The sequence below is a fragment of the Urtica dioica genome, chromosome 4 (assembly GCF_054948205.1).
Source record: "Urtica dioica subsp. dioica isolate 48M chromosome 4, U.dioica_male_clone48M_v1_H2, whole genome shotgun sequence".
Taxonomy (NCBI): domain Eukaryota; kingdom Viridiplantae; phylum Streptophyta; class Magnoliopsida; order Rosales; family Urticaceae; genus Urtica; species Urtica dioica.
The window spans coordinates 590,879-611,868 of NC_142759.1; the positions used below are offsets into that span (position 1 = coordinate 590,879).

Here is a 20,990-nt window from a genome sequence, read left to right on the forward strand (position 1 = left end):
AAACTTTACAAAAATTACACCACGACTTTCTCTCTAGAAAATATTGAGAATAATACATATCGTTCACAAATAACATAATACAACACGACTAATGTTGAGCACCGGAGTGCGTGCTGAGAGAAAATCTTGCGTGTCCCTCTAGATTCACGTTTTCTTGTGCTTAAGTGAAGGTACGAGGATTCGAAGACCCGAAGAGGAACTCGAAGGACTTTAAGATCTAAGAACAACGAGGAACTCGAAGGACTTGAAGATCTAGGAACAACGAGGAACGTGGAGAACACAATGAGATCAAAGGGTTTAAAGCGAGTATTTAAGAAAGATTACGGGTTGAAAGCAAGGCTTGAGAGAGATTCAAAAGGTTGAAGCCGAGGATTCAAGAGAGATTACGGGTTGAAAGGAAAACTTTAAAGAGAGATTCAAAAGGTTAAAACACTCAAAGAAGCAAAGACTCAAGAACTCGACGAAGAACGCGGAAGATCCCAAGAGTCGGAGACCCGAAGATTCTAATAACACGAACACGACGAGAATGACAAACCCGATGAACGCGAGAAGCACGAAGGAGATTCATTGACGAGACGGAAACGAAGATAATAAAATAACTTCATCAAATTCAATCTACATGTAATTATAGGGTTCGGTCCTAAATTGAACCACGAACAATTCTTATTGCTAATAAAAAAAAGCCATTTAATATATAGTTTGAAATTGAATGGTGGTTGTTAAAATGTTCCACTCTTTAAAGTTTTCGTTTGAATGGTCTTATTCCATTTATTTCCGGAACGCTTAGTTAAATTTTTTCTTTGAATGACTAGGTCAAATGTTTATCTTGAACAAAACAAGTAGTTTAAATGTGGAACGAAAATGAACCTATAATTTTATCCTTATTAAAAGGAAAATGATTTAGTAGCATATATGTGTTGGCCAAATTGTTTTTAGCGAAAATAGCTAGTTTTTATTAAATTTTTGTAATTGGCAAACCATGGGATATAATAAATTTATGTTTTTTTTTATAATTTTATTTTGAAAAAAAAATGTAAAAACAAAATCATTTGCATGAGAGAAAAGAAACGGGTAATCAGCCAATAAAACGACCATTTATTGTTTATTTCATTGGTTTTATTTATTTAGTTTTAAGTTTGCTGTCGTTGAAGTGAATCCAATAAAGAACAACTCAGGGCGAGAGAGAGAGAGTTAACCTAACCCAAACCTTCTTTTTTACCAAATAAAACAAAATATGATCTTTGGGATATACGATTAGAAATCAAATATCTCGATTCGATTTGAATTTCCCTTTTAGTTTTTCACCTTTGTTCTTTTATAGGGGTGGTTCGATTAGGTTTGTTCGAGGTCTGTCGGCAAAGACTTTTGCTCTTCTGAATTTTAGTCAAAAAATTCTTTTTGTTTCTTTTAGCTGTGCATTAGGGTTTGGTATTTTAGCTAGGGCTTCGAATTCTTTGGTGGTTCGATAATGGAGCCTCGTGTCTGTGGCAATTTTCGGCTCGGTCGAAAAATTGGAAGCGGTTCCTTTGGACAAATATATCTCGGTTTGTATTCGCTTGTATTTTGCTTCCTTCAATTTTGTTTGAATTCGAAATTTCAGTGCTAATTATGTATATATATGTGTGTGTTTGCAGGGATAAACATGCAAACTAACGAAGAAGTTGGTGTTAAGCTTGTAAGTTCTCAGTTCTCCCAAATTTTTCCGTTTGAAATTTACAACTTCGATTGTATATTGTGAAGTGTGTATCGCTGAAACATGATATCCAAATTTGAAAGAGAAAAAAATGTATAATGTGAAAATTACTAGGAATGATATGAGACTTTGGCCTTTTAAAACAAACTACACAATTTAATCTGATCTTTGTCTTCTCGCTTTCTCATGATCGATTCTTTGGTCACGAAATTACTTGAGTGGCTGAAAATTAATTGTATGTTTGTTCTTGTTGGTTCTGAGCAGGAAAGTATCAGAACAAGGCATCCTCAGTTGTTGTACGAATCGAGGCTTTACCGAATTCTACAAGGAGGAAGTAAGAATTTACTCTTTTTTTAATTCTATTTTTTTTTTTTGTATATTATGAATTTGTCAAGTGTAGTTGACTTTGACTTTTGTTGCGTCAGCCGGTGTACCAAATGTTAGGTGGTTCGGGGTTGAAGGAGAGTTTAATGTTTTAGTGATGGATTTGCTCGGTCCGAGTCTCGAAGATCTCTTCAACTTCTGTGACCGGAGACTTTCATTGAAGTCTGTGCTTATGTTAGCCGATCAAATGGTATTAATTTTTTTTTCTCTCTGCATTTGGTTGTCTCTGCTTTTTTCTATTTGTTCTTTATTTAAGCTTTAATACGGGACTTGTGATTCAGATCAATCGCGTGGAGTTTTTTCATTCGAAGTCGTTCCTTCATAGGGACATCAAGCCCGATAATTTTCTCATGGGTCTAGGAAGGCGTGCCAATATGGTTCAGTGCTCATTTTTTTTGTTTATTTGTTTTTTTTTTTCCTTTTTTTTCATGTACTAATCCGTAGAGAGTTTCTCGATTTGATATATTGCCGTTTGTGTTGTTTTAATAGCAGGTCTACATAATTGATTTTGGTTTAGCTAAAAAATATAGAGACAGTTCGACCCATCGGCATATTCCTTATAGGTAATGATTCGAATTCATATTTTTTTTATGAGATTATACTGCGACGAGCCTCTGAACTATTATGCTGTTTTCATTTTGGTTTATAAACTAATCACTTTTCGCAGATTTTTTCTCTAATTATTATTTCGTTGCATTTTAGTCTTCTTCATCAGCTAAAAGAAGTTGTTTACTTTATAAACAAAGAATAATTAAATTAAAATCTAATCGTAAAAACACTAAAAACAAGTTGAAATATATGGGGCACTTAACATCAAGTTTGTGTTTTGAAGAAATCAAAGGGACCGAAATCCGACTCGAAACAGTGTGGGGCTACTTGCACTAAAAACCTTTGTATATGATGTTACTTTATTGCATTACATTTTTTAAATCGTAATACACGCAGAGAAAATAAGAATTTGACGGGGACAGCCAGATATGCAAGCATGAACACACATTTGGGCATTGGTGCGTACGTCTTAGCATTTTTTTTCCTTTCTTTCTTAGTATATTTTTTCCCAGTTTTAACTTATTTTTCCCTTCAACTCTGTAGAACAAAGCCGGAGGGACGATCTAGAATCTCTCGGATATGTCCTCATGTACTTTTTAAGAGGAAGGTAATTAATTAATTAATGAATTGTTCTTGTACCAACGTAGTAGAAATATTGATATGCTTTGTATATTGACGAGTCTTCTCTTTAAGTCTTCCTTGGCAGGGTCTCAAAGCAGGAACTAAGAAAGTAAAGTACGAGAAAATAAGTGAAAAGAAATGTTCCACTTCGACTGAGGTATTAAGGCCAATAAATAATTCATCTTCTTCTATATCGTCTCATAAGTTTAAGACAGCATAAAGGATTCTATTCAATTTTGTTTTTTCTGTTTTTGGTCAGTCTTTATGTCGTGGCTATCCATCTGAATTCGCATCGTATTTCCACTATTGTCGCACACTGCGATTCGAGGATAAACCCGACTATGCTTATCTGAAACGATTGTTCCGGGATCTCTTTATCCGTGAAGGTTGTAATTTTTTTCCCTTGTTTTTATGAAGTTTGACTTCACATAAAAAAAGTTGACGTTTCTCAATGTTTTTGACAATTTTTTTAGGTTTCCAGTTTGATTATGTCTTTGATTGGACGATCTTAAAGTATCAGCAATCGCAGCTTGCAACTCCCCCAACGCGTGCTATTGTAAGTAATTTTTATTCTTTTTTATTATATTTATGATATTATCTAATTATAAATTTTGCTTCTAATGTTTCATTCATTTAGGTCCCTGGTGTCGGAACTAGTTCTGGGTTGCCAATTGCTTCCCAAAATGCTGACCGGATGACAGGTATGAAATCTGAATACAAACTATCATTCTGTTATGAACCTCATACATTTGCATTAGTAGAATATTGGAGAATAAAATGTAAACAATAAGGGTAGCCTCGCCGGACTATGGAGAGGCTTGTGCTTTCCCAGAAGACTTTATGTCCATGCCTTGAAAACTTCCTTGCATCCCAATACCAATTATATATATGAAGACTCGTGTAGTATAAAGTACGTTTAACTGATCTAATATCAATGCCCTTAAAAAAAAAAAAAACGATCCAATATCATTCACTTAATTATCGACTGATCATTACAAGGGAAAATAACAAATCTATCTCGGGTTTGATCAAAATCAGATTTTTTTTTCCTTGCGATTTTCAGTATAATAAGCAGAAGTTTATCGGAGAGATTCAAATAAGATAAACTTTTTTTAGCCTTAAAAGTTACAATTATAATTTTATTTTTTATGAAACCCTAACTAAATCATAATTTTATTTTGCTTTTTATTTTTGTGAAAATAGTGGGCTTCGGAATATTTTACAAAATTCTGTTTAATTAATCACGAGTTTTTAGTCATAAATAACGGGGTTTAAGGGACATTCTTCCATTACTAGTAGCTTAACAAACTCAAGGGAAACATTTATTACGTCACATTTATATCAACCCCATTAAATGTTTTTAATTTCTTTCTAATTTTCGCGTTCACAGGCACGGAAGAAGTATGGCCGGGCGGGATATCACCTTCCATGGATTCCTCTAGACGAAGGGTGTCGGGTCAACCCATGAACTCGAGTAGCCCGATCCACCGTGACTCTACCCATCTCAGAGATCCCGCTTCCATGGTCAGTCTACAAAAGATTACAAATTTCTCTTTCTCAACATTTAGCAATTATGTATATATAAAAAAACCGTTCTTGACCTCGTTTGTCGTGTTAGCTTTTGAGGCCGAGCTCAATGGCTCGCTCTTCCCGGAGAGCCGAGGGGGCCGATCCTCGCGGGCCCCACCCTGAGGTCACGACAGCGATTAGGGTTTCAAACGGACATAGAAGCTCTCCGACGCAGCACTTGAATGAGGCTCTCAATGGCCTCCACTTGGACAATTGAGGAGACAAAAGGTACATTGGTGAAAAAGGCTTCATTTTTGTTGGGCCTTTGACTCAGCGCTCGCTCGTAGTCGTGACTGTGAGCAAAAAAATTATAATACTAAATATTAAAAAAAAAAAAGTGTCGGAAAGATTTAATTTTGCCCCGGGTGAAATGAAGAGGGAGTGATGCACTTCTAAGCTTCTAAACCGATCTCTTGTGTAGTTTGTGCGTTTAAGTACTTCAATTGCAACAAGTATATTATTCTTTTACAATTCAAGAAATCTACTTTATTTAGCAGAAGTTAAATATGTACATATTCCATTGAGAATATCATTGATTGACGACATGATATTTGATGTGCTCTCATGCATATAAATTTTCAAGCCGATCATAGCGCAATTAGCAAATTTCAGCTTAGAAACTATACAAATTGATGCTCTTATGTACACTGATGGTTTAATAGCTTGTATACAAATTGGATGTTAATTCTTGCGAAGTTTAGTTAATTCATCAAAAAGCACATCTTTTTTTTTTTTTTTTTTTTTTTTTTTCTTTTTTTTTTTCTCTCTCTCTCTCTGAAGCAAAGCATCAAACTTATGGTGTGCGTACTTTAGCTTGTTCTTCGCAACCCTCTCCACAGAACGGTACCCAATAATTCGAAGCTCAACCACGGAAGCTCATCGGGTTCTGGATCCTCCTGCATTAGAGATGGCAAACATTTTCCGCGGCGGTGATAGAATGGTGAGAGAGGACTGGCTTGTCGGAGTGAATCGTCTTTCCGGAACGATCCGGGAAGTCGAGAAATCTTTGGTAAAACGTCATTGGCATGAAAAACGACATAGGAAACACCAGAAAACGGCATTTACCTGAAAAATGACATCTATTAGATTAACGACATTAACAAGAAAAACAACACAATTAAGAGTGAAAAAAGACATATGAAACGCCAGAAAACGACATTCAACTAAAAACGACATTTACCTGAAAAACGACATTAACATGAAAAGTCGACACAATAAAAAAAAACGACATAGGAGACGCTAGGAAACGACATTCACTTAATAAAGGACATTAACATGAAATACTACCGTTTGTTGGTTGGCTTGACGGTCACGTAAAACAAATAAAATATATGTAATAAAATGAAACCACACTAAGAAATATGTGCATAGCCGTGCTTTATATGCATAATTCCAAAGCTCCGCATAATTAAAATTTCTAAGCTCTGCATCGAGAGAAGCCTATTGTCATCCCTTCAATTATCTTCCAATTCCGATGACTTCTTTACCTTTCAAAACACACACAATCGAAATTCTTTAGCCAGTGAAATTCATATGTTGATCATTTATGTAAAAGGCTCGCGATAACCGTCAGTACTCTGAACAGTTCATATGCCAAACATCCATAAATAAACAAGTAGTTCCATTTCAGTACATATGCCGACAACATGGAAAACATTTCCGAGTCGAGAAATGGAAAATGATGTTGCGATCTAAAACTACTTATTTCAAAATGAGAGATTTCAAGGTCACTGCGCGCTTTGCTCTTCCAAACAGAAGTTGACGGGTTTCTTCTAAGAGCTTTAGCTTTCCACACCTAAATGAAAAGTTTGAGCAATATCAGTAGAAAGAGACTATGATATATCTATCATCTCATATTTCTAATTAACAAGTTTTATTTGGGTGTTAATAACCGATGAATATTCTTCGTGTAATCAAATTGGGGGGACATGCGAAATATTGTGCCATTGCTTCCCAGCCTCTTTCTGGCACCGCTCCTTCTCATGAACTCTGGTAGTGTTTCAAGGCTTCTAAAATCTACAATGCTCAATTTGTGTAGACATGGCATGATATTTGTTGTCTTTGTTCGACATCCTTCCCACACTCTCCACTGCAAATTGTGGTACAAACGAAGCTCTTCTAATTTCGCAAATGAAATGACCTCTAGATCGGCTTCAGTGATTCCGAGGAATTCTTCACCCACTGTACACATGTTGGAGAATTTGCTTAGTGCAAGATATTCCAGTGAAGGCAAATTCCCAAGCGGAGGTGAAGTCTCGCAATTCACGAATCCATCTAAATTAAGAAAGGTGAGATTGGAAAGAGACATCATCCAAGCGTGTCATGTGGTGAGACCCGTGTAAGTCTATGTTCATAAAATGTTGAGCAAGCTGATTTATTACGTTAAGTTCAACAGAACTACGATCACATCAAGGAAAACCAAAGGCGACAACTTTGTATGTGAATTTACCAATTCTTTTTCAGATGTTGTGCCATCATATTTTTCAAGTATTAATGCTTGAGCAAGAACAATTTGTATCTGCGGTCCGATTCGCATATTACCACAATGACTAATAAAGGAACAAAAGAGAACAATTCAAAAAACCAAGATCGCGCAAAACCGAAAAACAAGTTTGTTGAACTCACTTGTGAAACTCCTTGGGAAAATACAACGCCCCGTAGTTCTTGTTTGTTTCATGGAAATGTGCTCCTCGGAGTGCTTTGAGCGAATCTGCAGAGCCCTGAGACGAGAACCAGTGGAGACACTCTGTCCCTGAGCGTAATTATCGAGTAGGACCTGATTGTCGATCTTTAAGCTTCTCGACCCTTGCGTGTATTTCTGACCCGCGTCCCCATTTTGAAATATTTGGACCAAAAAGTTATCGACTTTAGTCTCTTTCCCATCGGAGCTCTACACCAAAACCAACCGTATATCAACTAAAAATCTCAAGATTCAAACTTTAGTCATAAAAGAAGAAGATCAAGCCTCAGTCTTTACAGGAGAGAGAGAGAGAGAGAGAGAGAGAGAGAGAGAGAGAGAGAGAGAGAGAGAGACCTTTTCTGAGGGAAGAAGGTTTGGAATGGTCGTGAGTTTGTTGTGGCTAAGATCGAGCTCTGCTTTTTCACAGCAGCGAATCGCCGCTCCGACTTCTTCTCGGCCATTGGAAGTATCACCTCTCTACTTTGTACTAGTACCACTATCTTATGAAACAACAAATCAATAATTACTGATAATCAATCACGAGTATCACCGAAATAAACTCCAATCAGTGACTAGGAAAAATCTGATATAATTAATCACATCAAATCAAGAACAATGGAAAAGAAAAGTACATCAAACTGAATGCTAACAACAAATTCTCATACACATAGCGTGCATTCAAAAATTAACAAAGTAGTTCTCCAGATGAACAAGGGTTGATGATTTTTTATTATTTATTTTTATATATATATATATATATATATCAATGAAATTAGTGGATTATGAATTTATGACAGAGTAACCAAAACAAAACAAAGGTAACGTAAAAATAAAGAGTCAAAACAAAAAGATTAGAAAAATACCACACAGTCAAGGCAAGGCTCGGCTCGGCTCGGCTCATAAATGGCAACTGAACCGAAAATTGTAGTGAGGAAGAAGAAGTTCGGCTTTAACGTACGTACGAGACTGATTGAATTTTTGCATAACATGATTAAACATCAGACTATTTGCAATCCATCGTTGCATGTCCAGTAGTGTTCTCCTGCAAGTTTTTTCAATAATCAAGCATTGGATTTAGCTTATAGAACAAGGGAAACTGATTGCATTTTGATTTAAATGAGCACTCTTCTCATACCCATTTTCATTAATCTTGTTCCAATCGATGTTCTCGAACTTGAGAAGTTAAATTGAAAGCCCCATAAGCGATGGTCACCTGGAAATCAAATATTAGGAAATCCAGCTGTGGTCTATGATCATGATCATCAACTAAGCTTACATAAATAAAATCGAATACACTTGTTCAAAAGAAAACATCATTGCAAGAATCACCAGAGAAGAAAAATTATGTTTTTGCTCTTTTCAAATTGGATCTTGAAATCTTCCAGAGGAAAAAAGAAATTACCTGGGACATGTGTATAGATTGTTGTGATCCAGGCTCTCTTAATCAGTCTCAGACTGAGTCTCAGACTCAGTATCGTCTGTCTGAATCCAAACACCATCTTTCCGCACGTGTTTCCAATTGAAGAGGATGTTGGGGACATGCGAAATCTTGTGCCATTCCTTCCCGGCCTCTTTCTGGCACTGCCTTTGCAAGGTGGGCGATCCCCAGATGGACATATGTTGCAGTGGCGTCATTTTCAGATGTTGTGCCATCATATTTTTCAAGTGTTCATGCATGGGCAAGAACAATTCGAATCTGTGGTCCGATTCACATATTGCCACAATGATTTATAATGGAACAGAAGAGAACAATTCAAAAAACCAAGATAGAGCAAAACCGAAAAACAAGTTTGTCGAACTCACTTGTGAAACCCCTTGGGAAAATACAACGAATCCCAAGGGACTTGTGCTCCTCGGAGCGCTTGGAGCGAATCTGCAGAGCCCTGAGACGAGAACCAGTGGAGACACTCCGTCCCTGAGCGTAATTATCGAGTACGACCTGATTGTCGATCTTAAGCTTCTCGACCCTTGCCTGTATTTCTGCCCCGAGTCCCCATTTCGAAATATTTTGTCCAAAAAGTTATCGACTTTAGTCTCTTTCCCATCGGAGCTCTACACCAAAACCAACCATATATCAACCAAAATCTCAAGATTCAAACTTTACTCATAAAAGAAGAAGATCAAGCTTCAGTCTTTACAAGAGAGACAGAGAGAGCGAGAGAGAGAGAGAGAGAGGCTAACAACAAATTCTCAAACACATAGCGTGCATTCAAAAATTAAAGAAACTGAGATAAGCTTCATCGGTAGCTGGACCGAATTTACAACAGCAGAAATTAGTCTATACTTAGTGGACTTCTCTAGATGAACAAGGGTTGATGATTTTTTATTTTTATATAAATATAAATGAAATTAGTGGATTATGAATTTATGATAGAGTTACCAAAACAAAACAAAGGTAACGTAAAAAATAATAGTAAAAACAAAAAGATTAGAAAAATACCAGATAGTCAAGGCAAGTCTCGGCTCGGCTCATAAATGGCAGAGACTCGGAAGACAGCTCGGATTTTCTCAAGAATTGGGGAAGGAAGAAGAAGCTTGGCTTTAACGTTTGCAATCCATCGCTGCATGTCCAGTACTGTTCTCCTGCAAGGATTTTCAATAATCAAGCATTGGATTTAGAACAAGGGAAACTTATTGCACGTTGATTTCAATGAGCACTCTTCTCATACCCATTTTTCATTAATCTTGTTCCTATCGATGTTCTCGAATTTGAGAAGTTAAATTGAAAGCCCCAAAAGCGATGCTCACCTGGAAATCAAATATTAGAAAATCCAGCTATGGTCTATGATCATGATCATCAACTAAGGTTACATAAATCAAATCGAATACACTTGTTCAAAGGAAAACATCATTGCGAGAATCACAAGAGAAGAAAAATTCTGTTTTTAGAGGAAAAAAGCTAATGCAAGTGTTTGATCTGTATAATAATAGTAGACATGATTTTTTTTGGAGGAAGAAAAGACAAAATGAAATTACCAGAAAGTTGTCTCACTCCGTCTCGTCTGTTTGAATCCAAACATTATCTTTCCGCACGTGTCTGCCATTGAAGAGGATGTTGGGGACATGCGAAATCTTGTGCCATTCCTTCCCGACCTCTTTCTGGCACTGCCTTTGCAAGGTAAGGGATCTATCATCGATGTACAGCTCTTGCAGTGGCGTCATTTTCAGAAACTCTGGTACTGTTTCAAGGCTTTCACAATCTCCAATGGTCAATTTGCGTAGACATGGCATGATTTTTGTTGTCGTCTTTGTGCAACATCCTTCCCACACTCTCCACTGCGGATGGCCATAGAAAGAAAGGTGTTCCAATTTCGGAAATGAAATGACCTCTCGATCGGCTTCAGTGATTCCGAGGAATTCTTCACCCACCCTACACATCTTGGAGAAGCTCCACAGTACTAGTTCCTTAAGTGAAGGCAATTTCCCAAGCGGAGGTAAAGTCTCGCAATTCTTGAATCCATTTAATTTAAGAAAGGTGAGATTGGAAAGAGACATCATCCAAGCGGGCCACGCGGTGAGACCCAAGTAATAATAAATTTCCAGAGATTTCAAATTGGGATGTGGATGAATGGAACTCAGGATTTCGGTGTCGTTGTGATTGTTGCTATCTACAAACTCAGAAGGGTATCTGAACCACAACTCCAACTTAAGCACATGCGGTTTGCCCTTGAGGTTCAGCTTCGCGACATCATCCACTGTCAACCATGTGTTTCTTCCACACCCTTGGATCCTTAGAAACCCTCGAAACTGAAGGTGTTTCATTGTGATTAGATCTCCAATGTGTAGATAGGATCCCCTCTCCTTGGGCACCACTATCATGTCTAGACTTTGCAAACCACTTATTTTTCCTAACCCTTTCGGAAGCCCCTCTAACCCCCAACACCCCCATATGTAGAGATGTTTTAGGCTGACTAGTTTTGAGATGCACTCTGGTAGTGCTTTTAGGCTACGGCACCACACGAGTTTCAAGGTCTCCAGATTACAGAGGTCGAATAGTTTCTTCGGCAATTCTCTCAACCCATAATTGGACGATAAGTCTAGATATCTCAAGTGTTTCAATAGACCAATATCCTCTGATAATCGTTCCAACCCGCAACCCTCCAAACTCAAAGTCCGAAGACATGCAAGTTGAGAAAACACTAACATCTCTTTTTGGTCTTCGTCACGACTTCCTAGGAAGAAAAGCGTGCGCAATTTGTTCGCATTTCCTAATGAATTAGGAAGAAACCCTTTGAGAGTCAAGTGACGAGTGTTTTCTTCTACCACCACCGCCTTCTCCTTTCCGTCTTTGTCAATTTCCATATAAACGTATTCATCGCCCGTCAAAAAATGGGCAAAATCATGAACTATGTCATGCATTTTGCACCAAAGGTCTCCAGTAAATACGTTCTCGTTGATTTCTTGAAAAAATGACCGCATAGCCAAACTCTCGAAACAATCTCGACCTAGTTTCCACGATTCTATTCCTCGGCCTAAATAACCGTGAGACATCCACATGTCGATTAGATCATCTCTTCTTATACCGTGGTCTTGAGTAAACACCGAACAAAACAAAAAGCAGCGTTTTTCCAGCGGTGGAAGATCGTAGTAACTTAGCAGAAAAGGAGCATAAACCTCCTTAACTTTAGCATCTTTTGACTCCCACAGTTGACTATTCAAAATGTCTTCCCACTGACTCGCTGTCTCTTTAAACCGCACAAGACTTCCAAGAGTTTTAGCAACTAGAGGCAAGCCTTTCGACTTAGCAGCGATTTTCTGGCCGATAGGTTCTAGCTGTCGACGCTCCTCGTCTCCCTTCCCAATGAATGCCAATTGTCTGAAAATCGACCAGCAATGATCTTCACTCAGCATTTTAAGACTAATGATCTGCTCTGTGGGCACTCCCATCATCGTCGCAACTTGTTGCTTTCTCGTGGTCACTAATATCCGGCTTCCTCTACCCCCATTCCTAAGAGCTTTTTCTAAAATTTCCCATCTACTACAATCTACAAACCAGACATCGTCTAAGACAATGAGAACTCTTTTCCCCTCTATGGACTCATGAATGCATGTGACAAGGACATTCAGTGAAGAGCTTCGAGCAGAGCTTCCAAGACCAACAATAATCTCTTCACAGACCTTGATCTCATTGTAAGGATCGGAGACGCACACCCAAGCTCGCTTCTCAAAGTGGTTCTTAACCGCCTCATGGTTAAAAGCAAGTTGGGCGAGAGTAGTTTTTCCGAGACCCCCCGGTCCCACAATGGGGATGATATGAAGGGATGATCTCCCATCATCCTCATCAGTACTACTCTCGCACAATAACTTGCTCACTAAAACACTCTTTTCCTCGTCTCGACCATGAACTTTGGTCACGTCGACAAGGGAAATTGTCCCAAGTGGCCGAGGCCTCTCAACAACAGTGTTTATGTTGAGATTGTACCTATTTTTTTCTTCGGAAATCCTAGCCAACTCTCCATTAAGTTGCTTAATTTTGAGAGCAATATCACGGCGCATAACGAGGCGACCGACTTTGGTGCAAGACAAGCAAGAGAAAGAAACCGGGAAACACACCTTCTTGTCTTCTTCTTTCTTGATCTCGTGCTGGAGAACGGCCGTGCTCCACTCGTCCAGAACGTTCTCGACGTCCTCGGAAGCGTTCTTGAGCTTCTTAAGCCATCTTTTCACAGCAACGTCATTCAGTTGCTTCTGCTCAGCATCCTCAAGAACAGCTTGAATGTCCTCAAGATTGCTCTTCAGCTTTTTGACATCTTCTTCGACTCCGCTCACCAGCTTGATCTCCCCTCCGATTCCATCGACTGCCATGGGAACCAGAGTCTCGATCAGCCCCGAAACCACAGCTTCAGCCATCTTCCCACTTTGGAATTTTCTTCACAGCTCAACTCACTCACTCACTCACTCTTATGGTATTGGATGAAGAAGATAATAACAGGGCTGGACAGAAGAAACTCTTATATCCTTATTATATTTTCAGGCTGATTTTATAAAAAAATAACCTATATCAGACTATTCAATACAACCAATGAATGGAAAGGAGAATAAAGGATATGCTCATTCTCCTCCACATGCTTCAATCATTCTCCTCCACAAAAAAATAAAGATGTCTTTATATTAATAATTATAATAAATAAATCATTAAGGGCACAGTGGTCGCTATTCTATTACAATAATTGAAGATGGTTTTTTTGACCATTGACTACTACATATTGGTTGTGATTTATTAGTGCATCACGTGATACATTATTTATTTATATATACATTATGATCTCAATGATGATATTGTGACTGATTGTTTTATAGTCAACTTTTACATGCTGTTCTACAATTTAAATTGTTATTAGTTTGAAAATGCCATTATTCTGTACAATCTTAATTTGGTTACTGGCTTGCTTTGGCATTGCATTGTAATAGATGTTTTATTGTTGTATTTTTTTTTTTTTTTTTGCACGCTGCATGTATGTATTTGACTTGCTACGTCACCGTCTTTTATTATGTTTGATTTGTAATCTCAGGGTCTACAACTCTACATATACATGTTTGTATTATTGTGATACTTCTATTGTTGCATATAATGTCTTAACTATACAATAGTTCGTGTGAGTGTAACGGGTTTGTATCCCGATCCAAAAAAAAGTGTAACGGGTTTGTATTTTTTTTTGGGTTATATAGCTAAATAGCCTCTCAGTTTAGACGGTTTTGGATTTGACCATCATTTGGTTAATTTCGGGTTAATAACCAGACTCATTTATTTACACAACATCAAAATACCAAAATAACCTCAACTGTTTCCGCTCATTAACATGCTGAAAATAAAAACATTTAAAACAAAATATTCGGATAATAACTGCTCGTGGTTATCGATGAGCATCATCAAGATCATTAATTAATTTTTTTTCTTTTTTCTTTGTCATACTTTGACCGGGCTTTTTGTTAAATACTAAAGGCTTCTTCTTCATCTTCCACTCACTCTCTTTCTCTCTCTCTCCAAAATTTCATTTCATTTTTTTTCCTCAAAACTTCAATTGACCATATCTCTATCGTTTGAGCTCCGATTTGGGTGATTCCAAGTGCTATGAACTCGTGTCGAAGAGAGGTTCAAGAAAACACCCATCATGCTTGCTAAAAATTTCGGTTAATTGTCGTGGGAGATCGCCGGAAAAGACCTCCGCCCCAATGTTGAGTTTTCCGATCACCGGAGGGAGGTGGTCTTCACCGTCGGTATAAAAATGAAGTTCATGACATGGGTAGTAAAAGCACTCATGAAATTCCTCCGATCGGTGGTCGGAGATGCTCCGTTTTGCTCGAGGTACGTTATGGAAATAAAAGGGCTAGATCTATGTTGATGTGTTGTAATTTTGATGAAATTGAGTTCGTCATGGTATTTAGAAGGTGAAATGTGTAGGGTGGGACTAATGAATGATTGTATCGTTCTTGCTTGGTTAAGCTTTGTCGTTGATTTTTTTTTCTCTCGTTCTCCCTGTTTGGTCTGACGGGTTTGGATGAATTGAACCTGTTGAATTGATTTTTGTTGGTTAAAATTGAAGGCTTAATTTCAATCGCAGGCTCTGATTTTTTTTCTCTCGTACTCCCTGTTTGAATTTTCCGAGAAGAGAAGAATCTGCGTCCAAAGGTCCCGATCGATATCATGGACTCCACGAAGGACAGTTTTTTTTTTTTTTTATACAGTATGTTCGTGTAAATAGAAACCATATTTACAGTATATTCGTGTAAATACGAAGCTTATTTACAGTATATTCATTGTAAATACAAAGCATATTTACAGTATATTCACTGTAAATACAAAGCCTATTTATAGTATATTCGTGTAAATAAACTGAAAAAATTCTAGAAGCTGTTGAATTGATTTTTGTTGGTTAAAATTGAAGGATTAATTTCAATCGCAGGCTCTGATTTTTTCTTTCTCTCGTGCTCCCTGTTTGAATTTTCCGAGAAGAGAAGAATCTGCGTCCAATGGTCCCGATCGATATCATGGACTCCGCGAAGAACAGTTTTTTTTTTTACAGTATGTTCGTGTAAATAGAAATCATATTTATAGTATATTCGTGTAAATACGAAGCTTATTTACAGTATATTCATTGTAAATACAAAGCATATTTACAGTATATTAACTGTAAATACAAAACATATTTACAGTATATTCGTGTAAATAAACTGAAAAAATTCTGGAAAGATTTTGGGCACGAAAATTCTGGAAATTATGAATATATGAAAGACAAAATTATGAATGAAGAATATATATACAGATTTTATCCATAATGAATTTCAACGAAAATAGAAACTAATTACCTAAAGTCAACGCTGAAAATTTCAAAATACATAACAATTAATAGACTGAGAACTTTCAAAATCTGCTCAAAATTCATATTTCAAATTTGAAAACTTCCCTATTCGGTTTCAATATTTAATTCGAAATTAAAAAAAAAACTGCCTAATTAAAATAGCGTAAGGGCAAAAATGTAAAACTAATTCAATTAATAAGCTGCCACGTAAGCAAGATGGCTATTTACGGGAAATTAACAAAAGGTTGGCTAAAACCAAATTGCTAGTGTTTTAGATGGCTACGCAGCTAATTATTTGTAATGTTTTAACAAGAAGAGGAAAGGGTCTCAAATAGTAATCACGATTAAAAATGGCATATCTGTCAAAATATGATCTCAAAAAACATAAGGAGGTGAGCAATAACATTACATGAACTGGATTTGCAATCCATCGCTGTATATACAGCTTTGTTCCCCTGCAAGTAATTTCAATAAACAAAAATTGGATATCGCTTTTTTACATCAAGGGAAACGGATTGCAAGTTGAGTTAATTAATGAGTCAACTGTTAGAACCATACCCAATTTTCATTAGTCTCGTTTCACTCGCAACCATCAATGTTAACTACATGTGAAACACGGTTGTTCAAAAAATACTAATAAAGCATATAACTTCTAACTAATGACATATTGATAAAATATAGTTTAAAATTAAACATTTGCATATAATCCATAATGATGCAAATAAATCAATAATATGCACTAATATTATTTATCATTCATCTAATTGCTATATTGAATGAATAGGTTCAATATGAATAGCAGCACATAAACAATATATGTCCCAGCAATGTCTCAACCTTAAATAAAAGAATACGATAAAACATTGATTCAATTCATAGCAAAACAGTGTAACAATATAACACGAGATCCCTATCAAAAAGGCATAATACGGTCAATTACGCCAGAACATGCCAAACGACATGATGATCGAATTACATGTCGTTTTTGGTCGTTTTCAACCTTCAGATGGATCGTAATAACCCGGTTGAAACACATATAGTGACCCGACTCGTTCTCTTTCATTATGGCACCGAATTAAGCGTTTCAAAAGCCAAAAGAATCACAAAACAATTTTTCAAAAGATTTCCATAATTATTTTTCATGTTTTAACGTCAAAAACATAAAACTCGTAAACGCCAAAGATCATGGAATTTTTCTAAAACAAGGCAGAGGTTATGTGAGGCTCTGATACCAAATGTAAGATTTAATAGTCTCTAATCCGAACATATATGATTAGAAACATGAACCCAAAAGCGGAGAAATGATCGAGTTACCTCCGGCCATTGTTGTGTTTTCCGATGAGTTTCGGACTCCGACTCCGGCGAGCTATTTCGAGGTTCTTCTAAGCTCTCGCTCTCACCCCTAGATGGTGTTGGTTTTTCTGAATATGTGAGTAAGCTTAGGGACCCCAAACGCTTGTATCTATAGCCTCATAGCCATCAATGAAAAAAATCACAATCCTACTATTGTAGGTAATTACTTGATTTTGGCCATTAATTTGAGCACGATTTTGGCTATTAATTAGTTGGTCATATATGGACCATTATATTGGAGATAATATTTCTTCATTAATACCATATTAAAAGAAAATATTCTTACATTTTGGGCTTATTTGATCCCTGATATTCCCTGCGCTGCTCCAAATGCTGTCTCGAGGCCGAAGGTGGTGGTTGCCGCGAGTTCAAAGAATGTTGCGACTTTGACTTTGAAGAAGAATTCATTTACGAAGCAAGAAAAGGAAAATGATGTTGTGATCTAAAACTGAAGAGATATAGTCAGCAAAGCGGATTGCTCCTCCAAACATAAGCGGATGGATTTCTTCCAAGAAATTGTAATTGCTCCTCATTCAAGTCAAAAGAAGCCATAATGCCAAGGCTAAATAAATATTTATTCTAAAGTATTTTGGAGAATTCAAATTATTTTTTTTATAAAAGATAAACGAAAAATGTGGTATTTGTAATATAACATATTTTAGGGAATATTATTGATATTTTACCATTTCACAACTTCCTTTTATTAAAGGTCTCACTTAAAAAGAATTGGGTGCTTTTCAGGAATTTGCAAATATTAGTTAAAACCCGATTTGACAACTTTTTGTTTTCTTTTTTTATTAATAGTCGTACATGTTTTTCTTTATTATTTAGCACATTTGAATTAATTAGAAAATGCCTAAAGAGCCCTGATCCGCTCTAGCATCAAAAGTCCAAAAAAGTCAAAACCTTTTTTTAGGGTTAATCGGCTATATAATCAAATAAAATTTAAATTTTTGCAAAATAGTTATAGTTTGTCAACTATAAGTAATCTAACCAAAGTAAGATTAATCTAGAGTAGATTAAATTTAATCCCAACGAACTATAAAGACAGAATGTAAGCTTTATGAAAACTGGATTAAAATTAATCGAGGCATGATTAAAAGTCATAGTACTCTCAATTGACTATTTTGCTATACCTAATGAAACTATGGCTATTTTGCAAAAGTTATAGTTTGAATTGGCTATTTCATAACATTTTTCCTTTTTTTTTTTGTTTATCATATTTAGAGCCATTTCCCAAACAAAAATGGTTTTCTTTCTTCTACTGACAAAGCACAGTTCGATAAACATGAAATACTTTCTTCTCCCCAGTATTTATAAAAATTGAACGAAAAAAAAAAAAGCAAAACTTGAACTTGTTCGTTACTATATTTCGCGGTTCAGAATCACAAGAACTCCTTGTTCTTCTTGTTATCCACACCCAGCGAAGATCGAACCAGTCCGATCCGCCTTTGATTCGCGTCGCGCTGACAGGGTCAGCCGGTCACGGAGTTTTCTCGACTTCGCCGGAGAGACGATTCACTCCGAAAAGCCAGTCCTCTGTCACCCTTCTCTCTCCGCCGCGGAAAATGTCTGCCATCTCTGCCTCCGGAGGATCCAGAACCCGATGGGCTTCTATGGTCCAACTTCGAATCCTAGGTATCGTTCTACGGCGAGGGTTGGGAAGAACGAACTAAGGTATGCACACCATGTGTTTGATATTTTGCTTCTAAGCAAGAAAAAAAGAACAAAAAGGAAAACGATGCGTTTTTTTTGTTGGTTATCGACAGGGTTTTCATGGCGTGGAGGTTAAACCCGATTGGCTAGCTCGTGATAATTATTGCCGGTATTAAATGAGACGTTTTATTCTGATTTCCTTGGCGTTCTTGCTTAACAATTGTGTCTCTTCAATGAAGGTCTCGTGGTCTTAAATACCCACTTCTCGTGAAGCATTTCGCGTGTGTGGTCATATGCTAACCTTCTATCTTGTCTTCTGAGATGGTTTCAGAGGCGAGTTTTTTCTTCTTCTTTTCTTTTGAAGGTCAAATCTTTACTCATTTTCGATGCTTGCTCGCTATAATTGATCTTTCGGCACTTTTGAAATGTTCAGGTGGAAGAAGGTTTCATCTGCTGAACAGTGCCTTCAGAGAGTCAAATGTTCCGGATCAAAAGATGATGGCTTGTCTCCTTCTTTACTTTCTGTCATTAGTTTCCTCTTTTGGGTTTGGATTTTTCTTTTACTTTTATTTCTGTCATGACCAAGAAATGGTACATCGGAGTTTTGGCACAGATCCGAATCAACGAGTTTCGGATCGAGTTGATCAGAGGACTTTTTGATGATCTTCTATCGGCCGCTGCGGATTCGGTCGAAGCCTATATGCTTACTTCGTTTTACAATCATGATTGCGGTAACTCTTTTTTCTTTTCTTTTTTTGCCTTCACTCTGTTAACAATCTGGCCGCTATTCCTTCTTGTTAATGGAGTTTCAACGAAAAGAAATATAAATAGAAAAATTTATAACTTCCATTACATATCTGCTTAAAAGTTGAATTGTTCACTGGTAGCCAGTAATTATTTTTTTTGCGTACAATCTGAGCACTTTATCTAGTAAGTATTAGTTTATGGAGTTTCAGCAAAAATGAAATTTTTATGTATATATATATATAAAATAAAATAAAAATTAACTAGCTTTAGATAGCTGGTTAAAAATTTAAATGGTCATTGATATATATTAAATAAAAGTTTCGCGCGGTGTACAAAAAAAATAATAATAATAAAAAATTAACTAGTTTTACATAGCTGGTGAACTGATAGTAAAACCAAATGTACACTTGTTTTAAATAATATATATAAAACGTTTATTTTTTTCACTACAGATCCAAATGTCCATATAACATGGATAGATAATGCAGATGCGAAATTGACAGCCCTGCGTGAAGTCGAAGAAGGTTTGACTCGGGTCTTGTTTGTTTTTAACGCTCTTTGTATTTAGATTTTGAGGTTTTTTTTTTCCTTCCTTTCTTCTTTCGGGGTGAGTGAATAATCTAGATCAGATTTTATCTGCTTTTTGTTGCAGATGAAGAGCTTAGTATCTGCTACATTGATGCGAGCATGAGTCGTGATTCACGGCAAACAATTCTGTCCCAAGGGTTTAGTTTTCAGTGCTATTGTCTAAGGTGTTTATCTGGGGATTAAAGAAGAGAGCGTTTTTTTTTTCCTTTTCATATTTCAGTTCTTGTTTTTCTATTGAGTAATTCGTGGAAAAACAAAATGAAATAAATGGATTGATAGCACTATCTTTATGGACATTCGGAGTTGATGATTGACCACATCATTAATACCTGTTATTCATTGTTGAAGATAGTTTCAGTCCTGAATCATTGTTTGTTGATCTACTCGATAGTTGACTGAGAAAATGTACTAGTTTTTGTGATATTGTTCTCTCTTTTGTATATGAATGAATTTGATCTAATTATGTATCTTTCTCTAAAAGATATATCTAGGAGTTTTTTTTCTTTTTTCATTTCTTAGGACTCTCTGTAAATATACTACAAATTTCATTAGTTATTCCAGTAAAATTATTTATATTAGTTTACTATTAGAGATGTAAATTATGAAAGGAATGAATTGTTGACCCTTCAATAAAATACAACATAAATTTATATTATAATCTATATACTTTACTTGATAGTTGATACTTGATACTAAAAAAAGGACTAATGTAGATATTTTTTCTTCTGAAACTAAAATATTGATTTTTTTATCCCCAAATTTGAAAGGAATTCCCTGGAGAAAAACAAAGTCACATACAAACTAAATAAAATAAGTTACCTTTATTTTAGATTCATTATATATTATTTCC

The 20,990-nt window shown here is 36.3% G+C and overlaps 4 protein-coding genes across 7 annotated transcripts; 2 read left to right on the plus strand and 2 right to left on the minus strand.

The window, feature by feature from the left end:
* Positions 1 to 1,133: 1,133 nt before the first annotated feature.
* Positions 1,134 to 5,398, plus strand: LOC149398973 (casein kinase 1-like protein 1). 3 transcript variants are annotated; one of them, XM_089612276.1, is made up of 14 exons: positions 1,135 to 1,544; positions 1,635 to 1,675; positions 1,958 to 2,027; positions 2,119 to 2,267; positions 2,359 to 2,454; positions 2,567 to 2,640; positions 3,023 to 3,084; positions 3,170 to 3,233; positions 3,320 to 3,404; positions 3,507 to 3,633; positions 3,721 to 3,803; positions 3,885 to 3,948; positions 4,638 to 4,771; positions 4,866 to 5,398. In XM_089612276.1, exons 1-14 carry the CDS (start codon positions 1,469 to 1,471, stop codon positions 5,031 to 5,033), a joined length of 1,293 nt encoding a protein of 430 aa, XP_089468402.1. In that variant the 5' UTR covers positions 1,135 to 1,468; the 3' UTR covers positions 5,034 to 5,398. The 3 variants fall into 3 exon arrangements, with proteins under 3 accessions (XP_089468405.1, XP_089468402.1, XP_089468403.1); XM_089612277.1 differs by having other exon boundaries at positions 1,136 to 1,544; positions 2,570 to 2,640; XM_089612279.1 differs by lacking the exon at positions 2,359 to 2,454 and having other exon boundaries at positions 1,134 to 1,544; positions 2,570 to 2,640.
* Positions 5,399 to 6,389: 991 nt separating this feature from the next.
* On the minus strand, positions 6,390 to 13,043 carry LOC149398974 (disease resistance protein RGA2-like). The gene is made up of 2 exons (XM_089612275.1): positions 10,473 to 13,043; positions 6,390 to 6,611 (listed from the first exon to the last, which is right to left on the minus strand). Exon 1 carries the CDS (start codon positions 12,990 to 12,992, stop codon positions 10,485 to 10,487), a length of 2,508 nt encoding a protein of 835 aa, XP_089468401.1. The 5' UTR covers positions 12,993 to 13,043; the 3' UTR covers positions 6,390 to 6,611; positions 10,473 to 10,484.
* On the minus strand, positions 6,744 to 13,527 carry LOC149398975 (putative disease resistance protein RGA1). The gene is made up of 6 exons (XM_089612283.1): positions 13,050 to 13,527; positions 8,632 to 8,709; positions 8,360 to 8,538; positions 7,851 to 7,992; positions 7,442 to 7,706; positions 6,744 to 6,997 (listed from the first exon to the last, which is right to left on the minus strand). Exons 1-2 carry the CDS (start codon positions 13,344 to 13,346, stop codon positions 8,641 to 8,643), a joined length of 366 nt encoding a protein of 121 aa, XP_089468409.1. The 5' UTR covers positions 13,347 to 13,527; the 3' UTR covers positions 6,744 to 6,997; positions 7,442 to 7,706; positions 7,851 to 7,992; positions 8,360 to 8,538; positions 8,632 to 8,640.
* Positions 13,528 to 18,406: 4,879 nt separating this feature from the next.
* On the plus strand, positions 18,407 to 20,607 carry LOC149398976 (histone-lysine N-methyltransferase ATXR4-like). 2 transcript variants are annotated; one of them, XM_089611097.1, is made up of 6 exons: positions 18,407 to 18,826; positions 18,919 to 18,974; positions 19,045 to 19,138; positions 19,239 to 19,536; positions 20,005 to 20,076; positions 20,205 to 20,607. In XM_089611097.1, the coding sequence occupies exons 4-6, from the start codon at positions 19,383 to 19,385 to the stop codon at positions 20,321 to 20,323; spliced, it is 345 nt and encodes a 114-aa protein (XP_089467223.1). In that variant the 5' UTR covers positions 18,407 to 18,826; positions 18,919 to 18,974; positions 19,045 to 19,138; positions 19,239 to 19,382; the 3' UTR covers positions 20,324 to 20,607. The 2 variants fall into 2 exon arrangements, with proteins under 2 accessions (XP_089467223.1, XP_089467224.1); XM_089611098.1 differs by having other exon boundaries at positions 18,410 to 18,549; positions 18,937 to 18,974.
* Positions 20,608 to 20,990: the final 383 nt, after the last annotated feature.